Source organism: Podarcis melisellensis (genome assembly GCF_964234715.1).
Source record: "Podarcis melisellensis genome assembly, chromosome: 8".
NCBI classification, from domain to species: domain Eukaryota; kingdom Metazoa; phylum Chordata; class Lepidosauria; order Squamata; family Lacertidae; genus Podarcis; species Podarcis melisellensis.
In genome coordinates this window covers 70,636,224-70,651,069 of record NC_138540.1, presented here as the reverse complement: position 1 = coordinate 70,651,069, position 14,846 = coordinate 70,636,224, and the positions used below count along the sequence as shown (strand labels likewise).

General features: G+C 43.4%; 1 protein-coding gene across 5 annotated transcripts in view; it reads right to left on the bottom strand.

Annotated features, from left to right (window-relative positions):
* Positions 1-14,634, bottom strand: part of SCMH1 (Scm polycomb group protein homolog 1) — a 45,434-nt gene extending 30,800 nt beyond the window's left edge. The window contains exons 1-4 of one of the 5 annotated variants that reach the window (XM_081920628.1): positions 14,216-14,634; positions 9,492-9,556; positions 6,233-6,318; positions 884-952 (exon numbers count right to left, since the gene is read on the bottom strand). In XM_081920628.1, the coding sequence (XP_081776754.1) occupies positions 884-952; positions 6,233-6,257 (94 nt within the window). In that variant the 5' untranslated portion in view covers positions 6,258-6,318; positions 9,492-9,556; positions 14,216-14,634. The remainder of the gene's footprint in view (positions 1-883; positions 953-6,232; positions 6,319-9,491; positions 9,557-14,215) is intronic. The other 4 variants (XM_081920632.1, XM_081920629.1, XM_081920630.1 and 1 more) reach the window with 4 other exon arrangements.
* Positions 14,635-14,846: the final 212 nt, after the last annotated feature.

Sequence of the window (14,846 nt, the reverse complement as noted above, 5' to 3'; positions counted from 1 at the left end):
GATCTAGAATTATCAAATAGAAGCAGCTGCTCTGTGCAAAGCTCTTTAGGACTAAAAAGCTGATATCCCTCCTTCAACTTGGATTGATTTAGGAGTAATAGCTCACTGGCTGGGTATTTGCTCTGACTGAATCCTTGGCATCTCTATTTAAAAGATTTTGGGAAAATGGATTAGGGAAGAGCGCTGCCTGAGACCTTGAGGCAAGAAAGACCAATGATCTGACTCAATATATGACAGCTTCACATGTTGACATGGCCCATTAAAAGTTTATATTACCAGCTGCACTGGCTCCCGGTGGAGTACAGGATCAGGTTTAAGGTGCTGGTTTTAACCTTCAAAGCCCTATACGGCCTAGGACCCTCGTACCTACGGGACCGCCTCTCCTGGTATGCCCCACAGAGGAACCTACGGTCTTCAAACAAAAACACCTTGAAGGTCCCAGGCCACAGAGAGGTTAGGCTGGCCTCAACTAGAGCCAGGGCCTTTTCGGCTGCGGCTCCAACCTGGTGGAATGCTCTGTCACAAGAGACAAGGGCCCTGCAGGACTTGACATCTTTCCATAGGGCCTGCAAGACAGAGCTGTTCCACCAGGCCTTTGGTTAGGGCGCAGCCTGACTCCCCCCTCTGGCAACCTTTACAAAACTTTATGGCTGCCATCAATCTTGATTTTAATTAATTTTTATAATGTTTTTATAATGTCGCACTATTTTGGTGTTGTTAGCCGCCCTGAGCCCGGCTTCGGCTAGGGAGGGCGGGATATAAATAAAATTTATTATTATTATTATTATTCTCTATATTCCTTCTCTTTTGTGGTCAGCAGAAAACTCACTAGCTGCTCTTCTAACAAAGGGGAACAGAAAAGAATGGTGGATCTAATTCATACCTTGGTACTGAGACGGAGGTTCTGACAGGCGCCCATACTTGTGTTTTTTGCCATCTTTCCAGTCTATTGCTAAGACCAAAGAGAGAGAATAACCTCACAAAGAGCTTTTCCTTCATCAGCAAGAAACTATGCTCCATGTTGCCTACTGTTTCTTGGTCAACCGCAAGCAGATTTACCCTTCAATGTATAAGTGTCACTGTTTGGACCAAAATTCCCTTCAAACTAATTATGCTAGAAGTAAAATGAAACCGACTGCATGCTAACATATAATGAGATGTTTAAAATATTGAGTTTCAGAGGCCAACCTCAAATTAGGAGATCTGCCCTTTTCCACAAAGGTCACAACAGTCAGTGGGAAAATTTATTTTCCTTAGTTTCTGCTTATTTGTCTGATCCCTGCCAGCTGCAAAACACAGCAAAGACACTGCTGAGAACTGAAGAAAAAGCTCCATGCCCATGTCTAAATGGCCAAGTCAATATCCTTCTGATGTGACAGGATGCAAGCTGATGAAAACAGGATGCTACTTTGCTGTATCTAGTTTGTAACCCTACAGTCCTCCTCCCTGTGCAGCCTCTGGTAATTCACACAGAAATAGGAGAGTGGTGTGTCAGGGGGTGGGGAGAGAACAGAATTAAGAGACTTAAGTAATTTATCATGGGGGACAACAACAAAATCACAAGTGAGGCCTTGATCAATCAATATAGCCAGCACAAACTACTGAGCACTTGATGAAGATGCTGAAACATTAACAGAAGTTTCATTGTGAGCCAAATAGCAAACTGGATTGCCAGGAGAGTTGTGGAAACTGACTGTCATCTAGAAACATGAAAAAGTGCTTGAAATGCTAGTAATGGTGTTGCAAAATCAGGGGGGGATGTGGGGGGGGGAATAAAATTGAAAAAACAGCTTCTATTTCAACTTTTTCCTTATAAACAGTTGAGACACCTTAAAGACTACCACATTTATTATGATTTATCACATATCCTCCAACCTTGTTAATACAAAATATACAGCACACATTAGTGAATAGCACTATCAAGTTATTTTCATTCCCCGCTTTTATCTGAGCCTGAGGGCCACATTCTTTCATCTGCAACCTTCTGAGTGCCGCATACCAGTGGTGTTTGGGGTCAGATGCAATAATGAGCAGAGCAATGGATGGGACTTTTAGGGTTACATTCCAGCCATACAAAAGTCAGAGATTTCTACACAAATACACACCCCTCCATCCTTCTTCCAGGCAAGCAAGAGGATTTATCACAATTCAAGGACACATTCCAACCAGCAAAGGCATTCAAGGAGTGTGTGACGTGTGGGAGGGTGTGAGGTCTGGGAAAAGTCCCAAGGGCCAAACAGAGACAGGCCTAGAAACTGCAATGGGTCCCTGGGTTAAGGTTCCCCACTCCTGCACTAAGCAGTAAAAGAGGGCCAAAGTGGAAGCAATATTTGTCATATGATATTCCCTTGTGAAGCTGATTTTTCTTCAACAAGTAGCGGGGGGGGGGGGCAGGGGCGACCAGGGGGGACAAACCCCACCAGGTCGGCTCTTGGCACCAATGGATGTTTTCCTCCCACTATGAACAGCAGGTATAGTGGGGAAGGCAATTACTATCAGCACCATGTCAGGGACAATACCTTAGCCCATCTTCCCATGCCATGTTCCCAAACCAGCTCACTCTCTAACCACACTAGCTGTTTTTTAAAGAAATAAAGGTCAACCTGGGAGACCAGGGTTGGAATCCCCACTCAGCCATGAAGCTCACTGGGTGACCTTGGGCTAGTCACCATCTCTTAGCCTAACCTACCTCACAGAGTCGTTGTGAGGATGAAATGGGGTGCAGGAGAACTATGTACATCACCTTGAGATCTTTGGAAGATAAATAAACCGCATAATGGCAAACAACATTTGTTTTGGCCCAAAGGGTTGTGGGGAGAAGTTCCTTTTCTAAAGTAACAAGAAATAATTCAAAAGTGATTCTGATACTTATATGGTAGAAATGTAAGTTGTGGGGCAGGGGCCATAATTATTAAAAATGCATATAAATAAATATTTACATAAACATGCCTTAATGATGCTTGTTGTTCCATCTCCTCACTCCTAAGTCAATAGGACTTACTTCAGAGTAAACACAAATAGGATTGCTAAACACTCTCTAGGATTCCTTAGAGAGTGGAATCTAATTTTTCATCAAATTTTTATATAGACAAAGCTTTGTTAGGGTCCAATAGATGAAAAAAAGGAGAAAAACAGGGAGCTACAGACACACAGGAAGCGCACGACAGCTACTGCTAAAATAATTCCATTAGAGAAAACAAATACACCTTCAACTGCTTTCTAGAAAGCCAATTGCACTGACAGGAAACGGCCTGGCTAAAAGCACAGGTGCTGCTTTTGAAGCATATTGCATAATATTCACAACCAGAGGTCACAACGGTAGCAGTGGCTGGAGGATACAGATTCCATGAAGAAAATAATCAGCTGAACAGAAGGCTGAAATCAAAGACCAGACAACCACGCTGCAGACTAATCAACCAGCATCACTATTATCAAGTTCTCCAGCTGCCTCTCAGCATGCTCACATGGGCTTCTGTTTTCCTCCATTTACTTTCACACTATTAAAAGGACAAGTGGTGCTAGAGAGGGACTAACTTCTGTAAGATGAACAACTAGAGGTGCAAAAACAATCTGAAAGAAGTGGGGTGGTAGAGAGAGAAGGAGTAGCAGCACCACTGTAAATCAGACAAGGAATTTCCTGGAAAGATCCTTGCACTTTGTATGGCATATATGAATAGAAAGCAGAATCAGATACTACCTTCTTAGCTGGATTTCTTTCCTTCTTTCCTTTATATCAAAATTGCTAGTCAACTGCTCAGAGTCAGGGAGAAAAAGGCTAATTCAGCTGCAAAGAAAAATCTGCCTTAAATGCATATGCCACAGACACAATCACAATTTGCCTTGCAGTCGGAGAAAATATTATAGTCACTAGAGAAAAGTGCCATGAGGTAGGCTGGTTGTTGGTTTCATGCCTCATTAAAGGGAAGGATGCATCTGCCAACACAGCACCGGCTTGCACCATGCTGGGAGTATAAGCAGATGGTGCCAAAGCAGCAACACAGGCTCAGAAGAGCTTCCTTCAGCTGGCCTAGCTGTAAACAGAATGGCAAGCTAGGCTCCCTTAAAAAGTAATTATGGGCAGAAAGTTCATCTGTGTGTGTGCAGAAAAGTGGAGTCTATGCTGATGGAAGCCAAAACACTTCCTACCACGAAGCAACATAGTCAAACTAAGTGCAGTATCAGCTACAACTACATTGCAACGTCAGTGGCCAAGGCAGCATACAAAATAATCTTACATAGAAGGCAGACCCCTGCCCAACTTAAGCTTGACCAAGCCATTACTTCCTTAGATATATACCAGTGAGCAATGCAATCCAAACCCTCCTGATGTTGAATGGGGTGGATGAGGATACTGCATAGTCTCTCCTCTGTTAAGTCTCCACTGGAGAGGAGGAGTGACACTGGGGTTTGCTGGGGGTGGTGGTGCTGAAGAGGGAGCTCAGCCACAGTGCAGACCCAACTTGCCCACTCAGATGGCAAGCTACTGCCAGGTATTCTCCTGCAAGAGGCAGCCAGCGGAAAGGGAGTATTGAAAGGTGGGGTGCCAACAGCTGTGGATCAGAAAATCAGAAAGTAGTGCCTCCACCTTCCACCCATGCCAAGGATGTTCTAGTTAATCCCCTGCTCTGTCCCACAATCAGGATTAAAATTGTTCATTAAGGGCTTCTGAGGTCTATGGGAGTATGTTTACAAAAGACTGAGTCCTCTCCAGGGAGTCCAAGTTGTCCCGAGACACTTTTTTACTCAAATTGCACTCACCCACCACTGCCATCCCTAATGTGGTCACCTGATAGGCACCAGGGTGGGGTTAAATCCTGTGCTAGCAGGATGTCCCTGTTCCCAGCACTGTGTATCCAATCTGAGCAGATTTTAAGCCTGCTCATTAGTTGATGAGGAGGTTAAATCCTGTTCACTTTTGCAGGATTCCATGCAAATCCTACCTGATTCAGGAAGGGGTTGGCATTGCAATCTCCTGCTAAGAGTTTCTCCTCATTATTTTCGCAAAGGTTTCCATGAAAACTTGCATGGGATCCCATGCTAAAATGACGGGAACACTCACCCTTTAATGGGAGATTCTGAGTATGCCCCCCCCATTTGATTCAGCAACAGGTGTGCATCAGGATCCCATGCTGAAATTGAGACTTTTTCTATCATTGTTTTAGCAGGGGATTCCATTCAACCCCTGGCTAAGATGAAGAAAGAAACCCTCCCCTTTTAGCAGCACTTAGTGAGGCTCTTTGAGGTCCCAGCTTCAAGTACCTTACACATGATGTCAGGTGGCTGACAAGTGGGAGGCCCTACCCACTTGCCAAATTTGGTCCACCAGGGTGATCCTGGTAAGGATTTGGCCCATGCAGCTAAAAAGGTTCCCCACTCATGCTATACACACCTCAATCTTGGAAGGGGCTATATGCTGTGCGCACACTACTTGCTCACTGAGAACTGCTCCATTTGCAGCTCAAAAGAACTATTCGGATAATGAAAATGAAAAGTGCAAAAAGTTCGGTAAGAATTCAAGGTAACCTTTCTCCTTCACCTGTGTATTACTCAAGTCTCAGTGTAATGATAATTCATTGTGCATGCATCCCCAGCTCCTAATGTCAGGTTACCAAACTACGTTGTACTTGTTTATCATCATGTACAAAAGTTTGGTTTTGAGGATATCTGTACGCATCTGAAGAAAAACAACTCATCACACTGTATGGCTGAGAGGTTGTGCTAACATCTGAATGAAATGCTCCATTATAAATGTAGAAATAAAGCTTTTGGTAATGAGATCTGCCCAGCCTATGCAGTGAATATTCTTTGGGAAGACAGACATTTGTTACATATCCCATGTTTGAAGGGTCTTTCACAATAAAGTTGAAAATCCCATGGAGATTTACTTCAGAGTGGGCCCCACTGCACTGAGACACATGCATGCATTCATCATGCATAATGAATCATAGTGTAATAAGTTCTGTCTGGTCTGAAGCAGCCCTGAACACAGGATGAATTTATGTACAGATCTGTTGGTGTGAAAGAAGAAAACAAAATGGGATATGCATGTCATCTCTCCACAGAAATCTGAGGTAGTTTTATGGACCCGGTTTCCAAATGTTGTCCATAATTTTGCTTGTCCAGATGGTTGAAAAAGCATCTATAGCTTTCATATCTGGCCCCATTAATATATTTAAGGATATATCAATAAACCAGTTACATGGGCTTTCCTTGTTTGAAGATTACTGCTTACCTTTCTGAGGGCTTGGTTTCCGCATTATATTGCCTCTTACAGGTCCTCACCCTGGAACTGGCTCCGCTTTTCTAATCTGAATTTATCTAGGGGGGGGGAAAGAGATGAAATATTACATCCTCTTAGGAACTTCATGACTTTTTCGCAACCAATATACAGGAAAATAAGTAATCTCAGCTCCATGATTTCCTAAATTAACCTGATTCGGATCCATTATAGTCTGCTTTCGGGCCTGGTTCGGAACAAAAAGTGCAAAGGTTATCCTAATGAATAATCTGTGCCAAGAGATGGATAGAGAACTGTACTCTACTCTACTTTGAGATCTTTTGATACCATCAGCCATGATACCCTTCTGGGTTTCCTGGCTTTGATGGGAACATGCAATACCACTCTTCATTGGTTCCATTCCTATCTGGACAGATGGATCTAGAAAGTGGAGACTGCAGATAGCTGTTTTAGCCCAGGTCTTTTGGCCTGTGGGAAACCATAAGGCTCCTTTTAGTTAGAAGAGTGGGATGGCATATCAAGAGTGATTATGTTTTCTAACCAACTTATATCTCAAAAATATTGTGGCCAACTTAAAAATAATTTATTCTGTTAAAAATAAATCATTATTGTAATATACTGTAACTCCCTCGTTTTCTAAGTGTTGAGTTCATTGCAATAATGCTTTCAAGTTATGAATGCCAGAAATGCAGCTTTGCAACAAAAAGTTGAGATTTGCATGATTTCCAGTGAGACTTCAAGGTGTGTAATAAAAATAAACTGACAACTTTATGAAACAGCCAAGGGACCAACTCACTAATGAAATGCTGACAGTTTACTTCAACAACTGCTTTCACCATAAACATCAAACTTTTAAGTTTACAGGTATAATTGATAACATAATAAATTCAAAAGAACATCCTATGTCTGCTTTTTAATATTTGATCCCAAGATAGGTTTTGCTCTTGGCCTTTGTTTAAGAAGCAAACAGACCTGATAGTTACAATAATTAGGAGACAAAAATAAATAAAGCTAGCACAATTATAGTCACCAGCCATTTGTGTTTTATTACACAAAATATTTTGTGCCCACTTAGTTGATCTTTGTTAGAGACATTTACAACCTGCTGCAGTGCTAATTTATTCAGAAATAAAAGTCATCCTAAGTCCCAGAGGACTTACTCCCATCCCAGGCAAGGCCCTAGTGTGGAGCCGCCAATTTTTTAAAAGTAAAATGAACAGAATGCTAACTAATCGTAAAGTTATCTTGTACTAAGTTAAAATTAATTGTGGCAGGAGAACAATTGTTTCCCCCCAGCAAGAGATGAAAATGATTTGAAAGAGGGCTTGCAACTTAAACATGTGCAATCATTTTACTTTTGTGTTGTTTGAAAAACCTGCTTTGCAAGAAGTAACCATGAGATAACTATAGTGTGGATATAATATAGAAAGTGTTACTGCTCTCAAAAACTACTCCTGCTTCTAGCTTTTGGCCAAAACACCCCTGCCCCAACTCACCTTCCTCAAGTGTTCTTACAGTTTCCCCAAAAAATAAGCAGAATACATAGAGACAAAGTCCCATAGTAAACACCCCTCTATATTGCAGGCAACCCATCTTTACTGCAGGGAATATTTACCTTCCAGTAAGCTCTTCTGAGCTGAAAAACATCCATGCACATGGAGCCTACTTTCTGGCTACTGGCCACCTCTTAAAAGAGCAAAACAGCAGGGGACACTGGAAGGGGAGAACAGGGCAAAGACCTTCTGGCAGTCAGCCCAGAAAGGATCTGAGCTAACAGAAATGCCAGGAGGCAGTGACCAGGGAGCATAAGTTCCCTGTCTACTGAGAAGTCACCTGGCTGCGTGCTCTTCAAGCTGGAATCAAGCCTGCTAAGCAGGAGATGGCAGGAGATAGGCCTAAGCTACTGCAAAGAGGGGAGACATTTCTGAATATACAGGCAAAAGAAGGATCCTAGACCTGTAAGTCAGCTGAAGACGATTACAAGGCATATGGAGGAAGTTCTTGGCTTGTCTCTAAAAGTCTTATCTTTAATGTCCTGGAATATACTGTGAGAGACCAAGCATATATCATAGGACTAAGAAGCTTCTAAGAGAACTGGTTTCCTACATCAGCAATTGGTATGTGTACTCACAGGATCAACTCTTTAACCCCCACCTCCCCAAACATTTATTTACATCCTTCTAAACACTGAAGGCATCATTAACACTCTGGGGGAAATGCTATACTATGCTCTCAGCATGTTCAACAGGAGAGCAGCAAACATTTCCAGCAATTTATAAACTGGAGTAGTTTCTCAGATAGCGTTATCACAAAGGAGAGGGAGTCTCTTGTAGTATCTGGCACAGTGTCAGATGTTCCAACCGTAGAACAGACTGTATTTTTGAATGGGAGAAGAGCTAACAGCCACATATACTTGCATGGTTACAGTGACAAGCCAGAAAAACCACAGCATGAAAGGATTCTGGACTGCTTTGCTGCTGTAGATGCAAGAGCAAACTAGAGCAGGAGCCAACATTTTGGGTTAATGTAGAAGTGCCAACTTTAGCAAAGTAGAGGGAGTAACCTCAGAGGGTTACTGATGTCTCACAGGCACCATGATCACTGACCATTTTCAGTAATACTGTAGAAATAATTAAGAGAGTTAAAAGTCACTAAGTTCTAAAGTTGATATACTGCCTCTCCTGCATATACTGTTGCACAGTTATAAATATCCTGTGAGAACAGGTCTTACAACTTTGCTTTGTTCTGAGATGAAGAAAAGTGTTTCCCCGTGTTCCCTTATCAAACAAGAACAATAAAATGACAATTGTGGAAATTCTCACTCTGATTATGGAGATCATGGAGCCATTTTTCAACAATTGTTCTCAATGCAGGTTACAAATAAAGAAAAACAAAGAACTATTAAAATTACAGAAATAGTAGTGGGGTATTATAAAAGTTGCAGATGAAAAACAGAGAGGTGACGCTGAAACGATACTGTAGTTATAAAAGGCTTGCCAAAAGAGAAAGATCTTGGCAACTTGTTTTAAAGGGGCCAATCTCCTGAATCTGTTATGCTGAATTTAGCAACTGATTTCATAGTTTGGAGGCCACCAGTGAAAACAATTTTTCAGTGCTGGCCACAACACTAACAGATTATGAGAATGCCAATAGGTTTTCCCTCCTAGAACTCAAAGAGGAGGAACATAAGGAAGAAGGTACTCCCAAAGTACTAAGCAGCTCTGCAAAGTCCATCATAAGGATATATACAAACCAGAAAGGTGGCCTTCACCAGCATCTCAAGTGGCTGCTCTTGAAAGAGGAAACCACATCCACTTCCTATGATACAAAAAGACAAAAAACAATTGATGGTCAAATATACCATTACAACAGCCTTGCTTTTAACAAGTCAATCTAATATTTCTTTCAGCTTCCCTTTCTGGGTAAGAGTGGGAAGCTTGCAGGCTGGGTTCCATAAGTGGCATAGGCACTGTAAGTGGCCATGGGATAAAATGTCTCCCTCTCTCACACACCCACTCTCTCTGGTGGTGCTATATTGCTCTAGTCAGCAGATCAAAGGCAAAACTACCCCTAAGGCACAAGTGGCAGCACATTGTAAAGTGATACATTTACATTTTTTGAACTTGGCTTGCGAACTATAGGATACAGGGCCAAAATAGATGCACCATGCAACATTTATTGTTTACCCTTGTGTGTCCTTTTGCTAGAGGAAACAAGCCAACAGCCAGTTCAGGGAAGCTAAGCTGAATCAGGACTGTGGCAAGAGAAGAGGGTTTTTTTAGTTTAGTTTTTTGTGTTTTTTAGAATTGCACCTTCACACCTGCTCTCATTGGTACAAATGTAAGCTTTTCTCCCATTGTGGATAGCAGGCACAGGAGGTGGGTTGGTGGAATTCCAACCAGGATTTCAACTGGGGCCAACCCCCTCCATTGGCCCAACCTGGTTACTACCCACTTGAACCTATTGCCAATCAATTTCACTGGGCGACTGACGACCAATTCTCCTGTTACGAGCAAGGAACAAAAAGTTCTCGCTATGCACTTCTTCCATACCATGTATAATGGTATATTTGCAAGAAAATACCAAGACAAAGTTTCATTTTACAAGAAGCATATTTCAATTGCACTTTCCAACGGAAGCTTCCTTCAAAGAGCTCCTCCTTCTGTTTGCCACATCACTTTCCTCTTTTTGCCACTGAGCTGAAACAAATGGCAAACTCTCGTGCAGACTCTGGAGGCTCTTGTGAGATCTTGTGGGGCTGTCCAAGATCTTGCAAGAGCCTCCCAGTGCCCTGTAAGCAAGTTTGTGACTTTTAAAATCTCTTTAAGTTTTTAAGCTATCCGCCTTGGATGCATTTTCAGCTGGCCAGTTGCCAAGGGTATAAAGCTGCAATCGCGCAAGTTAAATGTGTGCAAGATGTGAGTCAACTGTATTTTAAAATCAACACCTCTAGGCATAAATCAACTTTCTTGCCATAAGTAAACTTGGTCAGTTTCCAAGTATCGCGGATAGAGGGGTAACATTTCCATATTCTAGAAAAGCTTAAGCCCAAACACTTTTCTTCAGAAAAATTACCCACAGGTAAAACCACAGCTTTTCTTTGAAACCTCCAAAGGATGACAATTTCACAATTATTCTAGAGTTGATAAACCTTTAAATAGCTTTTGCTAATGCTTATCTTAAACTGGTCTTTATTTAAAACTATTTCTTATAGTACTGTATCTGGTAAACTAGAAGAACAATTTTCCTTCCTCTTTCTTAATGGATGGTTGCACATTTTTATTTATTTATTACCCCACCTTTCTTCCACATATAACACAATGCAGCATATATAAGGTTCCCAGGCAGTCTCCCTTCCAGACACTGCCTAGACCCAGGCCTGCATAGCTTCACAAGGCAGCTGCATCACATGCCTTCAGGCCAAGTGTACATTTATTCTTATAAAAAGGCATCTAGAATTTGGAAGGGGGAAGCAGTGGAGGGGGGCAGTTTTAAGTGGCAAAATTACCAGCAGGGAAAGGGTGATTATTCTCCAGACTGCAGACTTTTGAGGATGCTTTTTAGTTAGTTTAATTTTTTTTTTTTTTTAAAAAATGGGGCGTTGGTACATACATATGTTACATTTCTACTCTGTGCCAAATGTTTCCCAAAACGCAATCTTTACTATGTCACATATTGGCTACTGTGCATCTGTACATCAAAAGATGATTCAGTAGTATGTTGCATATCCTAGCATTTCAGTTATAATCTACTGAACAAGACAATATATTTGCCTTGTTTGCAGGTAATGCTGAGCCAAACAAACAATGAGTGATAAACCAATATCAAACCTTGGTTACAGCCAGTGTTTGAAACTCCCATTGTTCTAGGCGCATTTTGTGACAGGGAATTTCATCAGCATGAACAGTTTCTGAGCTCTGGGCACAGTACTGCGCCTAAGATTTCAGATTAAAACTGCAGTGTGGAAGGAAAGGAGGAGCTTTTTCTGCCTCCCCACTTTCAGCTAATCTCTGAAGACTGGAGAAGAGACGCTCTTAAGAATATTAGGGTGTGTGTGCAGAGGAAGAACTAGACCATGTGAAAAATGAACACAATATTTTAGCTACAGTTCATTCATTTTCAGCTTTGCATTCTTGTTATAAAAAGACATTCTGTTGTTGCGCCCTTAATCTAGGTTTAAGGTGCCATTCAGCTCCTAGCTTTCATATCTCAGTTTCTAACACTGGGTACAGCACATGGTTTGTTCGGAGTGAGACAAACCTAGGTTCACACACAATGCTAAGTCAGGCCATAGCTTAGCTGTGGGTAGCACAGCAGCAGGAGGACCTGGGGAGGATAGAAGTAGATGAGATTTTTGTTTTGGGTACCCACAAGCTTGCTTGCATTTGCTAAGCCATAGTTTGGCTTAGAGTTAATATACGAACTGGGCCACTATCATCTGTATGGCCTCCATTTCAGCAACATGAAATTGCCTCCTTTAGGTGGCTAGGTCCCTCCTTGTTTTCCCGAATACATGCGTTTAGCCAAGATTTTAATCCTTTAGAGGAGAGACTACATGCATCCTTTTCTGACAGGCTAGACAAGATTCTAGAGTTTACTGATGAGTGAACAATCACCATGACAGACCAAGCATCAATAATCAAAGCAACAGCTACAGCAAGCCTATCAACTGACTGTAGTATGCAGACAAGTACAGTACAGGACTTTTTCAGGTAGCATTTAATATAATTCATCCTCACTCCTAAAATGATTGCGGAAAGCAAGTCTCATTTAGTTCATAGATTTGACTAGTAATGTGCTTAGAAAGTTCACTTTGAACTTGAACCCGTTCCCCAGAAGGGAATACGGCAGTTTATCAAAATGTCTGTCATTTTATTTTATTTTTTTAAGTTGTAACTTGTAACATATAACTACACTCAAAGTAGAAAGATGAAACCCCTTGATTTGTGCATTTGGTTTTCAAAACTGCAAGAATGACAGATATATACCGACAACCAAAGCAATATATACACACACTAGAGACCAAATGATATATATTTATATTCCACATTTGTTCATAACACAATACACTACCCTATTCCCTAAATTCTATAAACTATCCTGATGCCATATACTTGATATAGAATTTTTTTATATATTAAACTTCTTTCATTCCAACAGAACATACATCCCCACCTGACATTATGTTTAGGATCTGAATGTGAGACATTGCTAAGAGAGGACATCTGGATAATAGTGGGGGATGGAAAAAGTTCAGACTAAGTTCGTCTATCAATAATTCAACAAATTTCAAATCAACAATAATTAAAACCAATCTGCTAATAAAATCCACAAATGACCTCATGTGACAACCTCAGTCACTTTTACAGATTCAAAGCAATCAAGGGGAAACAGTGAAGCAAATAAAGTGCAGGTAACACCCAAGTCCCAACACAATATAGAGTTATTCTGGAATAAAGTAGAAGAGAAGTATATGGGGGGGGGGTTAGCCCAAAGTGTGTGTTTAACAGCCTCCTGTAAACTTTTATTTTGGAAGAGCCAAAAGACTGATAAGGGAGGATTCCCAGGTAAAGAAGATAAAGAAGGGAAGGGGAGGAAAGGGCAGGGCACGGGTGAAAGATATCAAAACATTGGATCAGAACTTAAGAAGAAAGGCAGTCTTCTTAAATAAGGAAAAGTAGTCGGCATGCATGCTGTTTCGAACAACTATCCTGCCAGATGCCTCCAGTAAGCATTCAGCAGGTCAGGAAGGCAGCTATCCTGCCCGCTTATATGCTCTCCCCCAGCACGTGTTATTTCAAAGGTATACTGCCTCTAAACACAGAGGCTCCATTTTACCATGACTAACAGCCCTCGATAAATCGACCGGGTCTATCTTCCTCCATGGATTTGGCCACACACACAAAGTGGCCGTCGCCACATCATATGGCAGCCAATTCCATATGAATTAATTAGACTCGTGTGCCAGAGGATGCTCCAGAGATGGCGCGGGGGGGGGGGGTTGGAGAAGAGAGAGCAAGGCGAAGGAATAGAGGAGCAGGCTTCGTATAACGGGGGGGGGGTGTAATTTTGGAACAATAATTCTAGCAATGCGCGGCCACAACAACAACAACAACAGCACCCCGTTAAAGCGAGTGAGCAGCACCCACCAGACAAGGAGGCGCTGCACCCCACCCAGCAGGCCCGCGGGGTCAGGAGGCATCACCCCAAGGAAGGGGATAAGTCAGGGCCCACGATGCGTGAGGCAGGCAGTGCTATGGGCCGCTGGCTGTCACTCCGCCAGGATGGGCTCGGCTGCCCCTGGAGGGCCCGGGCCTTTGCTGGGCTGCGGGGAGCACAGCCCCCCTCTCCCCAACCCCTCGCTGGGCAGCCGGGCCGTGCCCGGCTCCGAAGCCCCGCTGCTGGCAGGTTCCAGGCCGAGGCGGCCTCCCCGCTTGGAAGCACCGCCGCCGCCGCGGCCTCTTCGCTGCTGCTCACCTGCGGCCGCCGGGGCTCCCTCCTCTCACTCCCTCGCCACCGTTATCGCCGCCGCCATGTTCCGAAGCGCAGGGAGGTGGTGATGGTGGGGAAGGGGGTGGGGGGATGAGGGAGGGAAGGAAGGAGCCTGCCCGGCCCAGCCTCGCTCGGCCCAGCAGCGCCGCCCCCTGCCGCCTCAGGACGAGCCGGGGAGCCCCGGCCTGTCAGGGGAAGCGGGAAAGAGCCCAGACATCCTCCGCCTCCGCCTCGCGCCGGGTGGCGGGAGCAGCGCCGCTGCTTCACAGCGCTGAGACGACGACAGCCGAGATGAGGAGGAGCCTCGACTGCAACCCCGGCGGCGGCGGCGGCAACATCAGTCCGCGGCCTCTCCGCGCCGTTTCCCTCCTCAAAAGGCCGCCGCCGCCGCCGCGTCTCCGCCTCACACAAAACAAGAGGCAGTTAAATAGGCCCAACACAAACACACACAATTCCAGCCCTCCCATTGCGCCGCACAGATATTCTGCTTTTCCGCCTGCACTCGCTTTTTAACGTAGCGTTGTTGTTTGAATTTATATACCGCCCTATACCCAGAGGTCTCAGGGCGGGTCACATAAAAAGATCACAGTATATAAAATAAAAATAAAGCAATAAC